Source organism: Lissotriton vulgaris, chromosome 2_1, assembly GCF_964263255.1.
Source record: "Lissotriton vulgaris chromosome 2_1, aLisVul1.2, whole genome shotgun sequence".
In the NCBI taxonomy this organism is placed as follows: domain Eukaryota; kingdom Metazoa; phylum Chordata; class Amphibia; order Caudata; family Salamandridae; genus Lissotriton; species Lissotriton vulgaris.
The window spans coordinates 2,076,079,248-2,076,104,792 of NC_141687.1; the positions used below are offsets into that span (position 1 = coordinate 2,076,079,248).

At 41.7% G+C, this 25,545-nt stretch overlaps 1 protein-coding gene across 2 annotated transcripts in view; it reads right to left on the reverse strand.

The window, feature by feature from the left end:
• The window catches only part of MYO5C (myosin VC), a 971,652-nt gene that overhangs the window by 280,189 nt on the left and 665,918 nt on the right, over positions 1-25,545 (reverse strand). For both annotated transcript variants that reach the window (XM_086958305.1, XM_086958306.1), the window contains exons 27-28: positions 7,892-7,955; positions 4,428-4,508 (exon numbers count right to left, since the gene is read on the reverse strand). In XM_086958305.1, coding sequence (XP_086814431.1) covers positions 4,428-4,508; positions 7,892-7,955 — 145 coding nt within the window. The remainder of the gene's footprint in view (positions 1-4,427; positions 4,509-7,891; positions 7,956-25,545) is intronic.

Below are 25,545 nucleotides of genomic sequence, written 5' to 3' on the forward strand. Positions count from 1 at the left end.
TGTTAAGCGCACGGCTACCCCCGACGGGGGTGTCCCGGCGCTAAGATTGCAGATTTGAGAGAGAGTCAACAAGGGAAAGCTAACAGCCAGACAATAAGAGGGTCTTTAGTTTACCCCTGAACTGGGATTCAGTGTCGATGAGACGGAGGCTGATAGGGAGGGCATTCCATAATTTTGAGGCATTTACAGCAAAAGCTCTACCACCTTTCCTTACCCGGCGGAATCTGGGAGGGAGTAGGAGGCGGAGGTGGTTGGATCTGAGATTGAGGGAAGAGTGGACCGGTTTCAGTCTGTGTCTGAGATATCCAGGACCCTTTCCATTCAGAGCCCTGAAAACAAGTACCAGGGCCTTGAATTTAACGCGAGCACAGATCGGAAGCCAATGCAGTTTCCTGAGGAAGGGTGAGATGGAGTGGCTGAAAGGGGACTTTACAAATCAGTCTAGCCGCGGCATTCTGCACGATCTGCAGCCGATGCAGGAGATAGGCCAGAAGTCCCACATATAGGTTGTTCACATTGTCCAGGTACGAAGTGATCAAAGCGTGCGTCACCGTCTTCAGTGATTCCGTAGGGAGAAAGGGAGCAATTTTTTTTAACATGTTGAGCTTACCAAAACATGCTGAGGTGACTTTCGGGATCTGAGGTTTAAAAGAGAGTTCGGTGTTGAATTGAACTCCCAGGTTGCGTGCTACTGTGACTGGGGAAGGTGCTGGATTGAGTTCAGGCGGCCACCAAGTGGTCGAAGACATGGGATTCATTTGGTTAAAAAACAGCACCTCGGTTTTGTCCGTATTGAGTTTTAACGTATTGTGGGTCATCCAGGCTACGATATTGGCAAGACAAGTTCTAAAATTTGTAAAACCAATGGGCGAGTGATCTTTAAAAGAGAAAATCAGCTGTGTATTGTCAGCGTAGGAGAGCACTCTCACCCCGGATGACTCAATCAGTTTCGCAAGAGGGGCAACGTAAACGTTGAAAAACAGAGGACTGACGGCAGATCCTTGGGGCACCCCGCAACCTAGCGTTTTTTTATCTTTAGACCAAAATGGGCAACACCATACTTGTTGTGTCCGATCCGTTAGGAACGAGGTGATCCAGGCTAACGGGGTGTCACAGATTCCCAACTCACGGAGTCTTGTCAGGAGGATGTCGTGGGAGACCGTGTCGAAGGCCGCAGACAGGTCGAGAAGCACAAGCATGCCTGTCTCACGCCTGTCCACCGCCTCCCGCACGGTCTCCGACACCTCCAGAAGTGCTGTCTCTGTGCTATACCCGGTCCTACAGCCGGATTGCGAGTCATGCAGGAGATTATTGCTTTCAAAATAGTCCACGAGTTGTTCTTGGACTACTTTTTCCAAGATTTTTGCTGGTTTGGGTAGCAGTGATATCGGATGAAAATTGCTCAGAACGGCAGGGTCTGCCCCAGTTTTTTTCAGAAGGGGGATAAGGATGGCCTGCTTCCAAGTCTCCGGAAACTGGCCTGAAAGGAAGGAGGAATTCCGGGTTGATAGAAGCGGGGGAAGAATCGCTGGGGCCACTGCGGAGAATACATGAGCGGGCATGGGATCAAGGGGAGAGCCTGATTTGCAAAGCTTAAGTTTATTGAGAGCGGTGTCCAGGGTGATAGGTTTAAACGCATTTAACCTTATGTCCTTAGAAATAATATGTGGCATGGATGTAGCCTCTACGTCAGAGCTGTCGACTGTCCTAAAAGAAGCATAGATAAGGTTGATCTTATCATAGAAATTAGAAAGGTTATCACACAGATCTTGGCAGGGCTCTGGCTTGTGCATGAGGGCAGCGGGGTCGGTGAAGTCTTTCACAATTTGAAAGAGCGTATTAGTTGAGTTGTCCGCATCTTTAATTTTGCTTGCAAAATACTCCCTCATGGTGTTTTGTTTGATCTTGTGGAAGTTTTTTAATGCCGTTCTGTAAGTTGTTTTAGCGACTGGGTCGTAGGTCCGACGCCAGAGACGTTCTAATCGTTTGCATTTGCTTTTTTCTTCTCGCAGAAGCTGGGAGAACCAGGGTGCAGAAGGTTTGGTTCTGGCCGACGAGAGAACGGTGAGGGGAGCTAAGTCCTCGATAACCGTAATGAGGTGTTGGTTTAACATTGCTACGTCCTCATTTATGTTAGTGGAAGGCTGCCAGTTAAACGCGGCTAAAGCAGGTGCAAACTCTTCCAATGTCACCTTAAACCACTTTCTTCCCGGCCTCTCTGTCCTACAGACAGAGCGTCTGATGGGAGGAATTGTGATGTTGAAAGGAATGATGAAATGATCAGACCATATCACCGGGCATGGGGTAAGGGCAGAGAGGCCGGAAGAGTTAGTAAAAATATGGTCGAGGGTGTGGCCGGCAGTGTGGGTAGGACCTATGACTTTCTGAGTGAGATTCATGCCCTCCATAATTTCTATTAAGGAGCACGCCTTAGCACAGTTACTGTTGTCTACATGCAGATTAAAGTCTCCAAGGACCGTAAAGTGAGGGTGTTTTAGAGAAAGGCGGGATAAGATCGTCATTAAGTCCGTGATATGAGTGGGGTGGGTGTAGGGAGGATTATAAATAAGCACTCCAGCACAGATGAGAAGAGCGGCCTCGGAAATGCTGAAATACATGGCTTCAATGGGACCGAGATTATCAAGTTTCCTGGAGACAATTTTCCATTGGGGTCTAAGAATAATAGCTATTCCTCCCCCTGTTTTATATCCAGCTCTATTTAGCCCAGCATATTGGTAGGCAGGAGGGATTGCCAAGGCAATGTCAGGGTTGGAAGCGTCCTTTATACAAGTTTCCGTGAGGAACATTAAGTCCCAATTATTAGATGTGAGGGAGAGCCAGATCTCACTTGCGTGTTTCGGTAGAGATCGGCAGTAGACAAGGCAAGCCTGCAATTCACGATGGGGGGGAAGGGGGGGGGGGGGGGGCAACTCACACTAATGTCCCTGCCCAAGTTAGATGGAGAGGAGTGGAAAGTATACTGGCATTTTGAGCAGATATAGTGTTCCAGTGAAGAGACTGGGTCAAACCTAGTATGACTGTCTGATAGTGAGGGTCTTAGAGCCAGGAGACCGTCCCTAGACCATCTGCAACAGTTTGTCCGGTCGGTTTGCGCATAGTGGCCAGCACTAGGCGCGGGCCCGGCGCGGACGGGCGCAGACGGGCTTGCCTTCGGCGCGCCAGCGGCGCGCCCGCCGCGCTTCCTGGGCCAGGGTGTCATTTTATACAGGCAGGGGCGGGCGGGGCGGAGCACTGGACTGCCCGCCCAACTCGTCTCCCTCACCCAAGATGGCGGGACCGGAGGGGCGATGTCACGGAGTTCGAGCCCTACAATGTGCAAATAAGCAGCGTCTAAAAACATATATAGGCACAAATGTTAAAAATACAATAGCAGCAGTGAAAGGAAAACAAATTAAAAGGTCCCGGCTTCCGCCTCAGGACTATGAACCCTCGCTAGCAATCAGCGGGGGAAGTGAAAGACATCAGTTTTTATGTAGGCGGGGGCGGGTAGATAAAAACTAAAGTTTAAAAAACAAAAATAAAGTTTAAAAAACAAAAATAACACTAACATTTGCCATAATTCAGTGTGCTAGCTATAACTTGCGTTCCTGTGATGCACTGCATCTGACCTCCCATATTTCCCACCCCTAACATGTGAAATGACATAATTGATGAGAACACTGATGACATCAACCAAATGAATGTGACAGTTTGCTATACGCTTTTCAAAGTGGAAGGTATTCGGCGAGAGTAGTAAATATATAACTGAAGTGGTCCAAGAACTTGTGCTAAAGTAAAACATTGTTCTCAAACTTTGGAGTCCTCAAATAGGCTGAAATCTTAAAGGCCACTCTAAATTACTGGGTAAAGAGCTCTACAACTACCACCTGCAAGACATACCTCGCTATTATATGTAACAGAGGGTCAGTCTACAAATTCCGAGAAGGGAATTGGGCATTGCTTTCTACATCAGATGCTAGCATGCAAACAACAATACATTTTGGTGCCACTGTTCACATCCCACTAATACAGGTGAGAAGGTTCACTGTCATGCTAGCATGAGTTACATTTAGAAGTGTTCACACTCAACTGAAATGTGGCATATTTTCCTAATTTATGTATGATGGGGTAAAGTAAGGAGTTGAGGAGGACATTCCCTGGCAGCCATCGGAAATATGATTGCTGCTGGAAAATATAATTTTTAAACAATGCTTTAAAGCATAACAATGGCATTCAAATGGTTATGCTGCAAACTCTTCACCGCGTAGCCAATTTATTACATTTAAACCTGCATGTAAAAATAATATCATAGGAAAATTATGCTTAGACTGTTTCTTCAAGGCATAGCATGGATCTAATAATGCAATCTGCCTTTAACGGTTAAGGACTTTTATAACTGTGTGTGATGAAACCATTTATTTACTGACCGTGTGGCTTTCTTGATGCCTTCATAAGCAAACCATAATTCCCCATCTTCGTTCAGATGCTCCAAATGTTCGGGAGATAATCTAGATAATTAAGCCAAAAAAAAGTTGATATAAAAACGCATTTGCTTTACAGAAACACAGGCCTTAATATAAAGCCATAACTTGCTCCGCCCGTAACACCAATTTTCAAAAAGTCCTAAAACCAAGTAAAGGGGAAAACGAGAGCAAGTGTGTGGATGGCGTGTTGTCCATAACTGGTGAATTTTGTGTTGGTGTCAGAACTACAACTCTTACTTTAAAGTGTGTGTTGGTGTGGAATTATACAATGTAAGATTTTGCTGGCGACCGGTTATATTTATGCGTGCAGTGTCGTCAGTAATAATTTTCCTGTCTAATGCAGCAGTTGACCTTTAACATCTGACTTTTTTTTGCATGCAATAAATGGGCTTCATTGAGCTGCTCTCCATCATGGAGACTTTACAGCAGTAGCTGCAAAAGCTGTTCACACCTTAACATATCTGTTGTGAATGCCTTGCTTTTTGGGCATTGTTTAAGTCTCTTTTTTTCTGAATTAAGGGTCATAAACAAACAAGACCATCCATTCACACTGGGGAACATCACATGTGGCCAGGAGTAGCTTAATTGCCATAGCAGATGACCTCAAGAAGTTAATTACCACACTCCCCTCCCCATCTTTAGCAACAGCCATGCAGCACCACCTGCAACTTCCCAGTATAGCCCGATAGGTTTATTGCTTTACACATCTTGGCCTGCTAAGCAGATTTAAGTAAGGTGGATGTTTGATTTGTCAGCTCCGTGCCCTTCATACTAATTACCGGCATAAGTCTTTCAGGACTAGAAAGGGCAGAAAGGTAAACATGTGAGATAGTAGAAGTAGCATAGATTTAACAACGACGCTCCTTCAACAAAAGTCAATAATTGCAATAACACGTGTTTGTTAATACAGTATTTTTGCTGAAAAGAAAGTTCCATTAATCATAATTTTAAATACTGCCACTGAAAGTACTACTTGATTCGTTCAAAAAGTATGGGCGCATTTTTACAACTTCTAGCTTTGGACGCATTATTACCTTTATTTCTGTAAATCCTGCAATGGTCAGCCTTCAAATCCATACATCTCACAGATCTTCCTGACATACGCAACTCCCTCAAATCCATTTCTTATGGAGATGATGTCTTACCCTCAACCTTAAACAAATCTCTCTATGGCGATAGCCTAATACCTCTACTTATCACGGTCATTACCTCCCTCACTGAAGGCATCTTCTCGTAATCTTCCAAGAAAATACAGATATGCCGTAGCCAAAATAAAATCTACAATAGACTGATGAATCCTGGCAACTATAGGCCCATCACTCACCTACCAATCATCGGCAAGGTCACTGAAAAACAGTTCATGTTCAACTCCAAGACCACATCAATGCTGGCCATTTCCGGTACGACTACTAGTGTGGCTTCAGATCACACCACAGCATAGAAACCACGGATGAAGATGGCCCCTATTGTTGGACCTCTCGGCTGCCTTCGACACAGTTGACTTTACAGCCCTCAAACACCCTGGAGTCGCAAATGGGATTCACTGGCTATGTGCTTCACTGGTTTGTCTTCTAAATTTCTAACCAACACCAGTTTGTTCACATGGCAATGTATAGGTCACAAAAGATCCCAATCACCTGCGGAGATCCAGTGGTTCTTTGCTGTTTCCTCTTATCTTCAGCTTTTACATGGAGTTCTTTGTGTAATAATTACAGACAACAGCATCAAAATTCTGCAACATGCCAATGATACACAACTCTACTTAAAATCCTCATTTGCTTCCCACATCTAACGTCTCAAACACAGCCTGCACATCATTCAGACCTGGAAATCCATCTCCTACTTGAAGCTTAACCCAACCAAGAAATAATGGCTGTTATTTGCCAAGAATAACGAACAAGAAACGGTACAAACCTGACACAATTGCATGAACCTTGACAGCTTTGAACACCGACTTTCATAGAATGTCAAGTCAAAGAAACTAACCCTAGACACCAATCTCACCCTCAAAGCACATATTGCCAAATACACACAAAGAGAGCCTGCTACTAGATCTCTCATCTAAAGTTCAACTTCTGAACTGCTGTTCAAGCCCTCAGGCACTTGCATCTAGTTGGGGTTAGGGCCCCAATCCACGGCCTCCCTGACTCCACAGTGGCAACCTTGTAAGCCTTTTGTGTTGGGTTGTGTTATTTATTGATCACCTGACTCTCCCTGAAGTTGAAATCAGTGCTTTAAAGGAACATAGTCATTATATGTAGCTACATGAAGGTTATAGGTGCATAGTTGGCTGTATAATAAAATAGAGAAGCTTATAACTCACCTAAAGCCTGATGTCAAGCATGACACTGGAGTCTAGACTAAATGCTTATTGGAAAACTATTAACATAGGCCTGGTGAGCAAGGCAAATGACTTCCTATTCAATCTGCTCAGCAACTGGCAGCCAGAGAAGATTTTTCCTAGCTTCAGATACATGTTCAAACTTCTGTAATTTTCAGACTAGCCTGATTGGCCTATTTCGGATGCCCTGAGAGGCATGTTACTTCACAGATACAGATATGCATATTGTACATGGCAACACATATTATAAAGCCTATAGTAATGCATGCATGTGTATGATATTTCTATAGAAGGAGCCTAAACAAAAAGCAGCAGAACACTGTATGGGATCAAAGACAAGTATATAGTCAGCGAGTGAGAGAAGAGTGTTGTTGGGCAATAATGTACATTGCTTACATCGCATATGCGATGAAGACAAGGGATTAAATCGAGGAGATGCAGTGAGAAGTCCAGATTCTCCATTTTTTTACTGAAGAATAGGAGTGAGTGTATAATCCTCAGGACAGCATGGTCCAAAGCAAGAAAGTAAAATAGGACAAGGCTTACTGACTAGGTATTTTTTATACCTAGATTTGGTTAATTCGGCTCTAGATAATTGATGACTACGGTGGTCTGGTCAGGCCAGTAAGAAAAATATCCCTGCTTTAGTCAGGGCCATTTAATTTGCAAGTATGGCCTTGAAAATAACAGACTAGGATTTCAATTTAAGGTGTGTTAAAATTGCCAGCCTGTGGACCTTTCTGTGTGTGGGACTAATGTGGAAAATGTTCTTTTGCTTTCGATTGTCAGACAACAGCATGGGAAGTGGGTTGTGTAGGGAGCCTGAGAGGTGGGTGAGGTCATGATGCATCAATTCGACACAGGAGAAAGACTACTATGGTTGGCCCAAGGATTTGTGCTAGAAAGGGTTTAGTGTGATTCTGTTGTTCCTACTTTGCCCCTTCCAATGCTCGTATCTAAAACGCCATTTAAACTATAGGTAAACTGGAGGGTGGCTGAGATTTATAGTCCTCCCCAGAGGCATTATGCAGTCGGAAGAAGAGTACACATTACAGCATGACTTTACCTGTTTTTTACATCCTTAACTTCAAAGCTTCCAAGAATTTGTTGTGTAAATTCTGACATCTTATCTGATGGAAAAAGTAAACAAAGTCATGTAAGTGACATACTTATCTCTATGTTCATTGTAACACTGATAACCCAGATAAAATACCTTTGTACAAAGCATGTTTGTTAGACATGTTGCAAAAAACTACACATAAATACATATAAACAAACATACATATATATATATACATATTTATATATATATATATATATCTTAACCAGTAATGCACTACTAATTACACCACATATTACATCGCTCATGACATGATCTAAGACATCACTGAGACCATCACTGCAACATTTGAAATATTTGAAACAAAATCATTGATGAGAATAATGTGCAAGGTGGGGAGATGAGTTATAGTTACTTTAGGGCAAGAGTTACAGTTACTTGAAATAACTATAACTGGTGAGTTTCAGTGTTTTTTTTTTAAATGGTATGATTTAACTGGCATCTTCATCTAACTATAACGTCCCTTTAACCTTTGCTGTTATCAGTGATTTAAAAAAATATATATATATATGTATAACAAGCATGGATTTAAGGCAACCACGACTTCTGGGGCTCATATGAGAGCTTTTTATTCAGCACATAACGAGGCAGCATCTATATAGGACTTAAACAAGGACTCCAACTACCATAAGGCAATGAGATAATCTCTCAGCCCATTGGGGCACACGTTGATGCCAAATGTTGGTGATTGGAGGACTCTTATGCTACCTACTGACTTTAAGCCTATGAGGAAGATAGATTATCGAAACGCGTCAGGGGACGTCAGATTATTTTAATTTTCAGTAAGCATGTTTGCCTATACCAAATAAAGTGTGTGGGGAAAAGCTACTTGCGCTCGAGTGAGGCTCACTTTATGGACACCTCCCCAACGAGCTGGATGTTTGAGCGGCCGTCCTGCCGCTAAGCCGCACAACCCGAGTGTACAGGGGGCCACGGAGCGTGTCAGATGCAAGTTCCTAATGTGGATTGCAAGCATGGATTTAAGGCAACTGAGCCTCATATGAGAGCTTTTTATTCAGCACATATCGAGGCAGCATCCATATAGGACTTAAACAAGGACTCCAACTACCATAAGGCAACGTGATAATCTCTCAGCCCAAAGGGCACACAACCCCAAATAATGGTGATTAGCGGACTCTTATGCTACCTACTGACTTTAGGCCTATGAGGAAGATATATTATCGAAACGCGTCAGGCGATGCCAGGTGCTTTTAATTTTCAGTAAGCACGTTTGCCTGTACCAAATAAAGCATGTGGGGAAAAGCTACTTGCACTCGAGTGAGGCTCACTTTATGGACACCTCCCCAACAAGCTGGCTTTATATATATAAAAAACTTTACTGTGCAAGCCTCCAAGCACTGACAGCCGCGTTTCGTCACGTTGCCTTTTTCAATGTCAGTTTGGTTACTGTCGGTAAAAAAAAGTAATTTCATTGAATTCATCGACAGTGAAGATGGTCGCAAATTGCATCTCCCAAAAGTGCACAGGGATTTAAGAAATACACTTGGAAGGCCATTGTATCTTCTTTGAACAGCCTCTTGGAGAAGACTTCTATCTACATTGATTCCTGTCTGGCATCTTAGGTGAGGGACCTTAGCTCATATGCTAGAGAAACACAAGATTTCCTCAGATTGATTGAGGGAATCATATTAGAGGATGACACGCTACTAATCACTTTGGACATCACCAGTTTACACCTGTATTGAGCATGAGCAAGACATTACTGCAGTCAAAGAGATCCTTGAAGTACCAAAACACAATATGATGCTGTTAGCAATGATCAGATTCTGTCTGGAAAATAATATTTTTATATTCTCTGGCCAGTTTTATAGGCAACATTGAGGGACAGCGATGGGCACATGCTTCGGGCCCAGCTATGCAAACTTGTTCGTGGGATGGCGGGAGTTGCACGTGGCCTGGACAGAGGGACCCAAAAACTGGGTTGAAAACGTGGCCCTATGGTCCCGGTATTTAGATGATGTCTTCCTCGTGTGGAGGGGCAGCTGCTACTCTGCCGAGAAATATATATCTTTTTCAACCAGAATAATCTTCATCTGGTCTTCTCTGAGCACATTATTGACACTACAGTCTGTTATCTGGAATTAGAGGTCTAGGTTGATGGGTACAAACTTCTAATGAGGTTGTAAAGGAAGCCCACGGCAGGGAATTCCGTTTTGCATATAGGAAGTTATCACTCAAGAAGTTTAATCAGGAACATTCCTTATGGGGAGTTCCTGTGCATAAAACGAAATTGTACCAATGAGCTTGAATATCGTAATGCGCAAAATGATGCTGTGGAACGATTCAAGATGAGGGGAAACACGAGCAATACCCTTAGTCATTTTGCTTGTGCTGTTTTTTTATTTAGTTGTGTTGTGTAGCTGCCTTGTCGGGCGCCAGGACGCTCCTTAGCTGGAGCATCTGTGCGCCTAATAAAAACCACATAACATAACATAACATAACATAAAAGAGGCACAACGAAGGACAGACAGTGTGTCTAGATCGGAATTGTTCAATGCCAAAAACACCACTGTCTCATGAAATTTGAGCGAAGGCAGCAAAGTGAAGATGATAACGCAATATAATGGAAAATCACAACAAGTTATGTGGATCTTTAAGAAGAATAGGCATATCTTACAAACAGGCATCTGGAAGATCTCCATCACTGCATTACCCCAGATCACATATAGATGTTGCTCGTAGCTAAGTAACCACCTAGTACATATTCACAATGGTCTACTCCTTCTAACATTACAAGGTTAGAATAAGTGAAGGGGTTTTTTACTTGCATAAAATGTAAGGCTTGTAAAGTAACCAAATACAGCTGTATGTGACAGGGCCCCCTGAAACCCAGGAACATTAATATGCTACTCAACTGCCATTCAGACTTCACAGTTTACTACCTTGAATACTCATGTCCGAAACGGCACATAGGGAGCACTAGCCACCCAACTAAAACACGAACCCTACAGCACAAGCGGGCTGTTACTAAGAATGGCCCCACTTATCCAGTGGCTCGCCACGTTGAAATCGCACATAATAGCAACCACGATCGCTTGAAGTTTTTCTGTCTGAACCAGGTACCCAAAGATGAAAGAGGAGGTGATAGGGTCAGAAAACTGCGTGTTCTGGAACCGAAATACATCATCGATCCCAGGCAAAGGCCCTGATGTATCTAAACAATGAAGAGGAATTGTGGGTACACCTAGAATAAGATCATGAATTAGGGAATAGGCTCCAGGACTGTTAAATTGACTAATGCATCCACCATGGAGGCCCATGATGATCACACAGCCCTCTATTTATATTGAATGTTATCTGTATTTTCCAGTGCATGCTGATCCATGTCTGAGATATGTATTCATTATTAAACCAAGACCAACCGCACTGGACTTTGCAATTGTATAATTAGGAATGTACATATGTTTTTCCCCTGCAAACTTCAATTTCATCGCCCGTTCAGCACATTATATTAGACATTTGATGTGGATACATGAACTTCATTGTCATGCCAATTCAGACAAAATGAATATTCCTCTTATTTAATGAGGAAAGACATGGATATCAAGATTAGGTAATCAATTCATAACCTGCTGTCAAATTACCCAACCTTTATAAATTGAATAGTGATAATCTTAATCCACTTAATGAATTGGCATCAAACGCTGATTGAATGTATAACCAATACTGAATTTGTTTAAGTGTTTTTTTACCTATTTTAAGACGGTCACCACTGTCACTTAATGAATATGATGCAATTTGCGACAGTGATGTAATTTGAGATGTCATCAGTGATGTCATCAGTGATGTCACTGACAATGACATGAATTATGTAATATGTGACATCATCAGCAGTGGATTGCGGGTGCGTGAAATATAGTTAGTACAACTAACTATATAGGAGCAATTTCAATGGTTTTTTAAATGCTAATTTCTAACTATATAAGGCCTGAAACCTATGGTTTACGTGAATTTGCAAGGTTCTTAAAATGCTAATTCCTAACTATATAAGGCCTGAAACCTATGGTTTTTTAAGTGAATTGCAAGGTTTTTTAAATGCTAATTCCTAACTATATAAGTCCTGAAACCTATGGTTTTTTAAGTGAATTTGCAAGGTTTTTTAAATGCTAATTCCTAACTATATAAGGCTTAAAACCTATGGTTTTTTCAGTGAATTTGCAAGGTTTTGTAAATGCTAATTCTAATAGCGGATAACGTTTATATATGGTATTATCCTTCTGGGACCACCTGAACAGCCATCTTGTTTGTCAGGAGAAGTGAGGCCCAAGAGAGCACAAAACAAGAGTGGAAAACGCAAAAAGGGGGCAGGGTTGAGACCCCCTGACCCCCTAGCCTTTCTCAGGGGGTCCCAGACGGACCACCAAGTGCAAAAAAACATGGGGTACGCGCACGGTAGGCGTACCCTACGGGTACGGTGCGCGTACCCCGCAATTTTTTTTTTCCCTTGGGGGTCCTTTTGGGACCCCCTGAGAAGGGCTAGAGGGTTGGGGGGTCTCTACCCTGCCCCCTTTTCGTGTTTCCACTCTTGTTTTGGGCTCTCTTGTGCCTCAGTTCTCCTGAAAAACAAGATGGTGGCCAACACCATGGAATGTTGACAGTCGACTGCCAGCCAATCAGAAACTCGCTCGCGCACGTAAGGGTACGCGCACGTACGTGTGCGGTACGCGTACCGTACGCGTACGGTGCGCGTAAGGTGAGCGCATATAGATATGTAATTTGATCAAATTCAATGTTCTCAACAACTACTGGAGTGATTTTCACCAAATTAAGAAAAGGCACTACAGCATACCTGTCCCTACCATTTTGCCAAATTTGGTGTAATTCCATTCAGCCGTTCGGGCTGTAGCCGTGTCTAAAGGTCCCCATGGAAATTAACATGGGGAAAACACGTTTTGGGACCCCCCTTTCGGCCCCCACTTGACGAATCCCCCCGAAACTTTCAGGGAAGGAGCGGAGCTGGCCAAAATTCTGGAAAATTACACACAGATTCCTCAATCTGTGCCAAAGTTATTCCCAATAGAATGTTGAGCGCATATAGATATATCATTTGCTCAAATTCATTTTCTCAACAACTACTGGAGGGATTTTCACCAAATATAGAAAAGGCACTACTGCATACCTGTCCCTACCATTTTGCCAAGTTTGGTGTAATTCCGTTCAGCCGTTCGGTCTGTAGCCGTGTCTAAAGGTCCCATAGAAAATGCCATTTGAAAAATTTCAAATTCAATTTTCTCAAGAACTACTGGAGGGATTTACACCAAACATACATAAGGCACTGCTGCATACCAGTCCCTACCATTTTGCCAAATCTGGTATAATTCCGTTCAGCCGTTCGAGCTGTAGCCTTGTCAGAATGTCCCTATGGAAATTAACATGGGAAAAACACAATTTGGGACCCCCCTTTTTTCTCGGCCCCCGCTTGACGAATCCCCTCGAAACTTTCAGGGAAGGAGCGGAGCGCAGCGAGGCAAATTTAAGGAAAATTACAGGCAGATCCCTCAATCAGCGCCAAAGTTATTCCCAATAGAATGTTCAGAATTTCCAATGGTAACTAGGTCCTACCTATATATACCTCGCCAGTAGGTAATATATATATATATATATATATATATATATATATATATATATATATATATATATATATATATATATATATATATATATATATATATATATATATATATATATATATATATATATATATACAGATATCTCCGAACCCCTCTGCAGTGCCCAGCCGGAACACAGCCAAAGGAACGAAATACAGACTCCAATTTTCGTGGAAATGCAGGTCTTTTATTTTTAAGGTGTTGTTAGACGCGTTTCGAATACCTCCGTATTCTTTCTCAATTGACTAACAGATGGTCCGCTTTTAGTTTTTATACATTTTTTGGTGTGATGCTTTCACCTCATCTAAGTGATAAACATAGAAGAAATACTATATACATATGCCTGCTGGGTCTTGTAGTTTTAAAACAAAACCTAAAATCAATTGCATAGCATAATGACTTGAAACAACATAACAGCATGAATGCCGGTTCATTTGTAATGTATATAACATAATGCACAATTGTATTGGTGTATTGGCACAAAGCATATTATGCTATAACAGGTTGGCCACTTTTTGTGTATACTTCAATTGATTTGCATGAATGCACCTATAACATACAAAAATATATATCTCTCTTTTTAAAAAAAAAATATATATACATAATAAATATGCATGTCATATACAATATAAAAATAGAAATATACTATAAAAATATTGGTACTTCACAAGTGAATATACATGTATATCGGAATGAATTCCATGATTTCATACGGGCCTAACCTCATTGATATGAACTAGTCAAGATAAAAGTTGTGCAAAATAGAGCAAAGTGCAAGATTTGTTTTATAGCAGCATAGAAGTATTTCTTCGAATAAAGTGCTAACAATTGAAGTGATATTTTCCCAACTCCATAAATTTAGTGCTTTTATTTAAGGAAAAATCTTGATATGAGCAAGATGTGTGTTTTTAAAAGTTATAAGATAAAAATAATTTATACTTATAATGTGAAAGACTAAAACCAATATTGAGATGAATGGAAAAGGCACTGGGGCCACAGTGATATTGTTAGGCTTCATAGTAAGATATGGGAGTTTGAAAATACATTATCGGAGACATCTAACCAATGGATGAGTCCTCAGAGGAAATGATGTAAGTCCTCCGTATTGTTTAAACCGTTGGGCTGTCTAAAGTCTAATTCTACAATATATTTAGATTCCAGCTGCCTAAGGCACTTCTCTCTGTTTCCACCACGCGGATTCTCATTTACAGCTCCGATGACAAAATATTTTAAATCCGCTAGGTTGTTTTGGTGGATTGCCTTAAAGTGTCTTGCGACCGGATACGTGCTATCGTTATTCACGATAGCACGCAGATGTTGCAGAATTCTGACGTGTACTTGCTGCTTGGTACTTCCCACATATCTGAGCCCGCAAGTACACGTCAGAATATAGACTGCATATTCAGTTTTGCAGTCATAGCATCCCTGAATTTTAAATTCCTTTGGGCTAAATGGTGTGGTGTATTCTTTGGTTGTTATACCAAACTTGCAAGCCCGACAGGACGAGCATTTGTAAAAACCCTGTTTATCCGGTAACCAAAGAGTGCTCTTCTTTTTGGTAGATATATATCCTTTCCACAAGTGCCCAAAAACGAGATAAACTCACACAAGAATATTAACTTGCAGCGCACCAAAAACTAGCGTGTCAGTTCCTTATAATGTCAGTGCCCAACGCATTTCAAATCTTACATCCTTCTTCACGGGCCAGCAGCATTTGAAGACAAGTTCATATAAAGGAACTCACCATAAATAACCACCCGACAAATTCATTCTCCTCAGGTGAGTAAAATTAGATGCCATGCATTGTGCGATTTGTAGTCACTTTGCAATACTTCTCAAATGTCAGTGATTTTCCAATCACAATGTTAATGACCATGATAAGTTTGGAAAAAGACAATGTTTAAGATGTGCTAAATATTGCAATCTGGTGCTCTGCCAAGCTCAATGTTCAAAGGGCCCCAGAACCGCCATCCAATTGTTAGCAGCGATGCGCCTCCATGGCTTGGACTGACGTGCATATAACCTTTCCACAAGTGCCCAAAAATTAGACACACTCGCACCAGGAATATTAATTTGCAGCACACCAAATACCAGCGTGTCAGTTCCTTGCAGCGAAAGCCTGGAATGACCTCCCTGCTGACCTAAAAATGTGCCACTCGGAGATTGTGTTTCGGAAAAAACTTAAGACGTGGCTATTCTGCTTTCCCCCTGATAGCCGGAAATAGACCCTATGTAGCTGTTCCTTAGGGGGTTCTGGCTGAAGGGTGGGTGGGTGATCTTTTGCCCTGCTGCTGGGTACTAATTTGGTTTCTAGCGCAGGGACACTCCGTTGGAGTAACCAGAAGCTCTATAAGCTGTATAATAAATAAATAATAAATAAATAATGTCAGTGCCCAACGCGTTTCAAATCTTACATCCTTGTTCATGGGCAAGCAGCATTTGAATATAAGTTTGTATCAAGGGACTCCCCATAAATAACCGCACGACAAATTCATTCTCCTCAGGTGAGTAAAATTAGATGCCATGCGTTTTGGGATTCGTAGTCACTTTGCAATACTTCTGAAATGTCGCTGATTTTCCAAAAAAAATGTTAATGACCATGATAAGTTTGGAAAGGCACAATGTTTAAGATGCACTAAATATCGCAATCTGGTGCTCTGCCAGGCTCCATGTTCAAAGGGCCCCAGAACCACCTTCCAATTGTCAGCAGTGTTGCGCCTCCACGGCTTGGACTGCTGGGCATATAACCTTTCCACAATTCCCCAAAAATGAGACCCACTCGCACCAGAAATATTAACTTGCAGCGCACCAAAAACCAGCATGTCAGGTCCTTTTAATGTCAGTGCCCAACGCGTTTCAAATCTTACATCCTTGTTCAAGGGCCAGCAGCATTTGAATACAAATGAAGTAAAATAAGATAGAAATCCTAGGGTCTAAACGTACAGAAAAATAGATTATGAAATGATAACACCCCCCCAAAAAAATTTAAGAATGTGTTAGGTAGCCCTAGATCCCTTGACTAGTGCTCATAGAAATATCCAAGGGCAGATCCCTTTACAGGACGTAATCCTTCACTCACGGATGTATGACGTTACAACGCGAAATATTACAACGCACTCTTTTACAACGCATTTTTTACAACGCAGGATCCATTACATCGCATGGCTTTACAACACATGACATTACATAGCAGATGCTATTACAACGCATGCCATTACAATGTAAGTATATTACTTTTTAAAAAAATGTAATTAATTTAAATTTAATTAATTAAATAATTTAAATTATTTTTAAATAATTATTTTGTACATATATTACTTTAATTTTATTTTAAAAGGAACTAATAATAACAAAGAACTATTTTTAATAAATAATAAAATAATTAAAATTAATTTTTAAAATTAAATTAAAAGATTAATTTTAAAACTAACCCCTAAAAATACCCCTGTACCCCAAAACCCAAACCCAGCCCTAAAACCTAAAAAGACCCCTGTACCCCAAAACCCAAACCCAGCCCTGAAACCTAAAAATACCCCTGCACCACAAAACCCAAACCCAGCCCTGATACTTAAAAATACCCCTGTACCCCAAAACCCAAACCCAGCCCTAAATCCTAAAAATACCCCTGTACCCCAAAACCCAAACCCAGCCCTGAAACCTAAAAATACCCCTGTACCCCAAAACCCAAACCCAGCCCTAAAAGCTAAAAATACCCCTGTACCCCAAAACCCAAACCCAGTCCTGAAACCTAAAAATACCCCTGTACCCCAAAACCCAAACCCAGCCCTAAAACCTAAAAATACCCCTGTACCCCAAAACCCAAACCCAGCCCTGAAACCTAAAAATACCCCTGCACCCCAAAACCCAAACCCAGCCCTGAAACCTAAAAATACCCCTGTACCCCAAAACCCAAACCGAGCCCTAAAACCTAAAAATACCCCTGTACCCCAAAACCCAAACCCAGCCCTAAAACCTAAAAATACCCCTGTACCCCAAAACCCAAACCCAGCCCTGAAACCTAAAATTACCCAAACACCCCAAAACATATACCTCAGTACCCCAAAATATATACTCCTATACTCATACTTATTTTATAAAATTACTTAAATTATTATATTTAATTTATAATATAAAAAAATAATAATATATTTATTTATTATTAATATTAATTTAATTAATAAAATAATATTAAATAAAATTTTAAAAAATTATATACTTACCTATACTTACATTGTAATGGCATGCGTTGTAATAGCATCTGCTATGTAATGTCATGCATTGTAAAGGCATGCGATGTAATGGATCCAGCGTTGTAAAAGTTGCGTTGTAATAGAAGTGCGTTGTAAAAGTTGCGATGTAACAGTTGTTTCCCTTCACTCACCAGAGGTGACATGCTTCATCATAGGGATTCTCCTCCCAAAGGAAACACCTAGTTCCTTTGAGGGCCACAACTTCCTCACTGCGAGGCAGGAGCTCTTGGATGTTTTATTGGAGTGTGAAGGGTGTTCTAAACCCACATATGATGAGCCAAACGTGTGAGTGAGGTCGCAGCGCAAAAAAAGAGTGTTAATTGTGAGAAGAATTGTGAAGAATGTGTGGAAGCTAAAACTGACTAATGGGCGTAAAGCAAAACTTTAATTCAGCTTAGCCCACTGCCAGGATTAAAAAAGCAGTGCACCAGCGGTATGGATTTGAACCGCTTTGTTGCGGTGAAAAGTGGTCAACATGTTTCAGCCAAAAAGTCCATATTCGGACCAGGCTTACTTCAGGACCTACAAAGGTTGATGCTGCTGCTATAATATAGTGATATGAACAAAAAGGATATCAGACCAGGATGCAATCTTGGGTACGTCTGTACTAAGAAGGTGAAGATACCTGCAAAGGAAGAAACATAATGCATGTCAGGTATAAAAATTGACATACGGGCAATGTTGTTGGAAATGAAGGGATCAGCAAAGCATAATTAAATTAGAAACAGACACCTTACCCTCAACCGCTGAGTACAGGACCTCACCTCTACCTGGCAACTGCTCAGGAAGGGAGCACCGCTCTAAAAAAGGAGAGGAAAAGAGTATGTGTCACTGTGTACAGCATATAGTAACCTACATGCCTGATGGTCATATAACCTTGTTTGTAGACCTGAGGTAAATCGATTAGATTTTAAGAGTTTTAATGAGAAAACAAGAAGCTTCTAGAGAGGGGAAAAGTATGGGCCAGTGTTTGAATATTCAGATCCTTACTCGTAAGTGGGGGTATGTTCTTCAGTCTAGCCGAGCCCTGCAAGACCTTACCCTCTATTTTTTATTTCAGGCCGAAAACATATCGAGCAAAGAAACCCATGCAGTTTAATGACTGTATAGGCCATAAAAATCATTCACAGTAATGTGGATGCCTATTTTATCTTAGCGCTAGCAATCGTTATTGCACACCCGCTATGATGGACAAGGTGCTTCTGATTGAATGTGCGCATATAAACGGAAGTTTACGGGGAAAAGTGCCGTTTAGAAAACCCCATAAGGCTCGCTGCCAGAATGGCAGATTCAGTACAGTTAGTAAGAAAGATATCAACTCACTACACATAGGCACAGCTAGTGAGACCTCGTACCCAACAACAAAAGTAAAGTCTCCTAACAATAAGTAGTAAACTCTCCTAGATAAGGTACATTCAGACAGTGAAACGGGAGGTTAAGGAACTTAGTTTAGCACCCACATAAGCAAGCACAACCTCGCCCAGCACTCACATCCCTCACCTGTCCTTCGGTACTTCAAGGCAGGAAGAGCCTTCTGCCGGAGGTGAGTGCTAGGTGGTAAACGCGATCTCTTTATACCCATCAGCATGGTTAACTAATTGGGAACCGGTGAGACTGGAACGCTGGATATCGCGTTCGTGAGCATGTCTCACCGTTAGGTCACTCTAGCCCGACATATTTCTGCGCATGCCTGATCATTAGTTCACTGTATCCAGGCGCATGCGCAAAAGGTCTAATGCTTAGTGAGAATTGAAAGCTGGAAAAATAATAGCATATGTAACATCTACACGTGACTATTTAACTGCTAATAGTGCTACTTAAAAAATGTAGCAAATGATCAAGAAAAGACGATCGGGAAATCAGTATAAGGAACATGTTGAAATATCTAGTGTATGTGTTCTACGGCGATCTGGTGTCATCACGCAATGCGTGTGAGAATATAAGATTATCAGCCGTCAAATAATTAACAAAAAGTTTTTGATAAATGTGGAAACGCTGGAGTCCCAGTCCCGCACTACTGTCACCAAGTGAGAGACCAGGGACTCCCCACTCAACGTTAGGCCATTGTAAGGAAACAATTTGAGATAGCCCTGCTCACCTCCCTAGTAGCTTAGCGCGAGCAGCCAGGCCTATCTCCAAGGCCCACAGTAACCCCCTGGTGACACCACAAATGGACTCCACAGGCGCTTGATAAAAAAAAAAAGAGTATAAACTTTATACAAAAAGATATACGATCAGATCACACGATACAAAAGCCAACATAGAATAATGGGTAATATTGGTTCCAGCTGGCTGGTAGGTTCAAATCTCAAACACCGCTTTCAAAATGCTATGCTGGTCGCATTGCTAGAATTACACATGTTGCAATGGACAAACAATAGTGCACTGCGTAATGATACAACCCTGTGCTGGGCAAAGGAGAAATAATACAATGCGTAATGATACACCCCAGTACCTTGCAATGGGAGAAATAATGCAATTGGTACCGCTGCAATCATGTACTGCGCAATGAAGTAATAATGTAATGCGTCACACCCCAATCACGTACTTTGCAATGAATATATAATGCAATGCAGGCCGCTACAATCATGTACTTTGCAATGTAGAAATAATGCAATGCGTAACTACAATCATGTACTTTGCAATGAAGAAATAATGCAATGCGGGCCGCTACAGTACTGTATATCTATATATATAAAAGCGAAAGTATGTCCATCTGTCTGTTTATCCTTTATGCATTACTACACCATTCATCCGATCGCCATGAAACTTTGGGAAGTTGTTGAGTACAATCCCTCGAATGTTTCTGTCAAAAAATCTTTTTAAAAATCGGCCCTCATAATCTTTCGAATACTGAAATAGACAGCGAATTTGCGAGCATCGTCAACCGTTATGACCCACAAACGGAAATTGATTGGTCAATCTACATCAGAAGCACGAAAGAAAAAAGCATTACGAGCTTCAGAAACAGACAAGCAACGGGTAGCAAGATTAGAAGCTGTTCGAATACAAACTGCTCAAGCCCGTAATTCTCAAACGAACGAACAACGAGAATCAAGATTGGAAGCCGATCGAGTACGCACTGCTCAAGCCCGTTCTTCTCAAACGAACAAGCAACGAGAATCAAGATTGGGAACAGATCGATTACGCACTGCTCAAGCCCGCTCAAATGAAACAGGAGAGCAACGAACATCTCGATTGGAAAAAGATCAATTGCGCACTACTCAAGCCCGCTCGAATGAAATAGGAAAGCAACCAGAATCAAGATTAGAAGCCAATCGAGGACGCACTGCTCAAGCCACACTTAGAAATGTTTTCAAAAATAAAATGAATAAGTTTCAATAACAATGACACAATGTAAATTTAATGTTATCATTACGTGTTTCCTTAAATTTCCTTTCTTCTTAGATCGCAGCAACGCGCGACGGGTAAGCTAGTATATCAATATATATATCTATAACATATATATATGTATATATATATATATAAATATTACCTACTGGCGGTCGCCAGTAGGTAGTTATAGTTAGGATTATTTTCAATGCAAAATCTCAACATTCTATTTTGAATAACTTTGGTGCCGGTTGAGGAATCTGCCTGAAAATTTCCTCAAATGTGCCTCGCGGCGCTCCGGTCCTTCCTTGAAAGTTTGGGGGGGGGGATTCGTCAAGCGGGGGCCGAGATAAAAGGGGGGTCCCAAAACGTGTTTTCCCCATGTTAATTTCCATAGGGCGGTCGAACTCACTTTTAGCCCGAACGGCTGAATGGATTTCCACCAAACTTGGCAAAATTGTAGGGACTGGTAGCCCGATGTGCCTTTGCTATGTCTCAAGATAGGTGCTCCAGTGGATTTTGAGTAATTTAGGTTAAAAAAAATATATATCTATGGCAGCGCCCCGGTACGCACACCGGGGAGCGCACCGGGCACGCTACGCGACTTGCGCACGGAAAGCTGATTGGCTCTCGGGTGTCTGTAAACATTCGAAACAGTCCGGAGCGGCCGCCATCTTGTGTCTCGGTAGGATCGAGACACAAGAGGTGGCAAAATCAAAGGGCGCAATGACCATAAGGGGGCAGGGTAGACCCCCTGACCACCTAGGTTTGATGTGGGGGCCATAAAAGAGCCCCGCCGGGCAAAAAAAAAAAGTGTTTTTTTTCGATTTACGCGGGGGAGCGCCCGGTACGCGCACCGGGGAGCACACAGGGGAGCATACCATGGGGAAAAAAGAATGACAGAGTTTTCAAAAAATTTAGCCTTTTTTTATAATTTGGAGGTAGTTCTAAAAACAACAGTTTTTTTTCTTCCTTTTGTTGTTTTTTTCAGAACAAAAACAAAAACAGGGAATGCAAAACTGCTCAACAGGAGCAAAAAAAAGGGGAAAAATTAGGGCTGGGGAAGGCAGCGGTGATCTTGCCTCTTGCGTGCAATGAGCTTGATGCTCTGCTCACCATAGCACAGCAGTTCATCGCATTGCTTGCACTTTATAGTAATGTCACTAAAAACAGGTTGAATGTTCGTAATCATCTCCAATTCCGCTGCACGTCCTCTCCCTGATGTGGTGGCTCCTCCTGTAGATGTAGAGGCACCATCCCTTGGGGGATTACGTGCCAGGTCTCGGACACTCTCCCGGGCATAGTTCTGGGGGTGCCTGCGTTGGATGTGGCGAATCATTGTCGAATTGCCAAAACTGTACTTCCTTTTTGGGTCTCCTCAGGAAAGCACAGTTTGGCAGATTAGGCATTCTACTTTGGAGCATTCACCTTTTTAAATCCTTCAGGTATTGAAAAAAAATTCCAAATAAAATGCTCCTTGATCTTGGGCTGAGGAGGCTCTTCCACAATGAAGCCATCTGACTCCTCACTACTGCTGGATTGTCTAGCTGCCATTCTTTGCACAAAATGGTAGGACAGAAAAAAACAGGTCTTGCTGTCTCCAAAGTGAAAGATGAAATGAAGGAAATGGATAGGGTTTTCATTAGTTGTAAAAAAAAACTGATAACAACCAATGAAAAGAGTTATTTTAAGGCCACATGACCAGGGCTTTCATCATTTGGAAAACAAAACTGTCCTGAACCAATAAAAAGTGTTATTTTTAGGTCACATGACCCGATGCGCTTACGCTACGCGCCCCGGGGTGTGGCCCGGGGCACGCCCAGGGGCGCGTCGCGCAAGCGCGTCGAATGCTTACGTTGCGCGATCGTATTTGCTCGCATGCTTCCGGTGCGCTTACGGCGTGCGTATCACTCGGACGCGGCTACGCGATACATTCACGATGATGTTTTCATTCGCGGCAATAGCGCTAACGGGACGCTCACCGGTGTGCGCCCAGGGGCGCGCCGGAAAAGTGCGCTTTCCGGTGCGCTCACCGGGGCGCGCACCGGGAGCGCTCCAGGGCAAAAAAATAAAAAAAATTAAAAAAAGAACAATATAGATAAAAAAAATTGTATTACATAAACATATAATACATTTGCTATTAAAAAAACTTTGAAATTCAATGAAAAAAACATAGGTTATATATAGTTATATATATATATATAGTTATGAATTAGCATTTAAAAAACCTATGAAATTCACTGAAAAAAACCATAGGTTTCACACCAGTTATAGTTAGGAATTAGCATTTAAAAAACCTATGAAATTCACTGAAAAACCCATAGGTTTCAGACCAGTTATAGTTCGGAATTAGCATTTAAAAAACCTATTAAATTCACTGAAAAAACCATAGGTTTCACACCAGTTATAGTTAGCTGGAAATTTTAGTGACATAAAACCATTGAAATTCCCACGTTATAGTTAGTTGGACTCACTATAACTTGCGCGCCTGCAATGCACTGCAGATGACGGCACATATTACATCACTCATGATGTAATATGAGTGATGTAATAGATAGATAGATATATATGTTGGAGGTTTCGCCAGTGAAGTTCATGCAATCCCCCAATTTTCCAGAAAACCACAGGAACAGACGATGACCGACCCAGTTGAAGGTGCAAGAGAGTAATTTTATTTAAATCTCAGCATGCCTGCATGATGCGTTTCAGCCTACCAGAGGCCTTGATCACATAGCGCCTTGGGAGTGACAATGCCAAATTTAAAGTGCATAGTGCAATGTAAAAAACAACAGGATTGGTTGCCTGACGAAAAATGGTAATGGACATAGACAAAATACATGTTTTTTAAAGTCACATTGAAACCAACTGAATGATTGACGTAGGAACACAACTGGTACCATAATGAATAGCTTTAAATACTTTATGAATGTAAAAACACTGAATACGTGTAATTAATCCATATTAAAAGTATAAGCTAAATAAAAGGAGAATTATAAAAAACATTGAATTTAACTCATCCCATGCGTGTGAAATATGAACGCTGTTGTGCAAAATAAGCACATTTAAATTTAACCATAGTTGGTAATGTCTCACATAGAAAACATGTCTAGCTGTTAAATATCAGGCAGAAGCCAAGAAACGGACCCTCCACTAAAAAGAGAGAGAGCCTCAAATGTTGTAAACTTGTGAGGATCCTAATAAAGAGGATACCGAAATGCCAAGAGGTGTAATAAAACCTGGTGACAACTTTATCTAAGCTTAAGTATGCATGTGTAGCAAAGCCTACTTAACATACATTGTTGTGTACCCATAGATGCTTCAGATGGACAAAAACAAACATCCTGACTGTCTATCCAAAATGGGCACCAATGTATCTATGTCCATGTTAATGTGTCAGTGCAAGATAACGTGCAAAAGTGCAAATATTGATAAAAAAAATTGTGTAAGAATGTTTAAAAATACAGTGGATTTGGAAGGCATGGCCAATAAATATAGATATGTAAAATACATGATGTTATTAAAAATAGGGACCAACCTACAGACATATGCAAAAATCTCCGCTGGAGTTCAAGCCCTGCGGTGTCTTAGTATCAAGTTCCGAAACGTATTTGGTTTCCAGGGTACGCACGAGGGCCTTCCAGTTACCTCCCCGTCTCAGGGGGAGCACTGAGTCAATGACAAAGTACTTAAGAAGCACACTCTTGTTGTCATGTCGTTCTTTAAAATGATGTGCAACTGGATAGGAGGCATCACTCCCATTAATTGCCCTAATGTGCTGAAGTATCCGTTTGTGGACTTGCAACTTGGTACTACCAACATATTGCAGGCCACACGGACACTCCAGCACATAGACAGCAAAGTCAGTCTTACATGTAAGGAGTCTGGGAATGGGTCGAGTGGCGTCGCAGAAGGGAGTTCTAAACTCTGTTTTACTGACACCTTGCCTACAAGCTTTGCAGCTGGTGCATCTTCTGAAGCCCTTACTGGTTTGGAGCCATGATTTGTTGGTGACTATTTCAGGACTGGATTTGACTAATGAGTAGCTCATAGATCGAGCTTTCCTGAAAATGATTTCAGGACTGACTGCCATTAGATCCCCAATGATAGGGTCGTTGCCTACCAAGCCCCAATTTTTCTTTAAGATTCTCCGAAGAGCTTGGTGCTAGTGATTGTAAGTCAAGATCAGTCTGACTGGCTCTTTAGCTTGTTCTGATATAGCATTAGGGGCCAGATGTAGGTAATACCCGATTACCGATTCTTAAATACTGAATCATACCGATTCGGTAATTAAGAACTGGCAATCGGGATGAGGCCCATAGGAATCAATGGCAATTACCGAATCGGTAAATACCGATTCAGTAAAATTACTGAATTTACAAGGGAGACA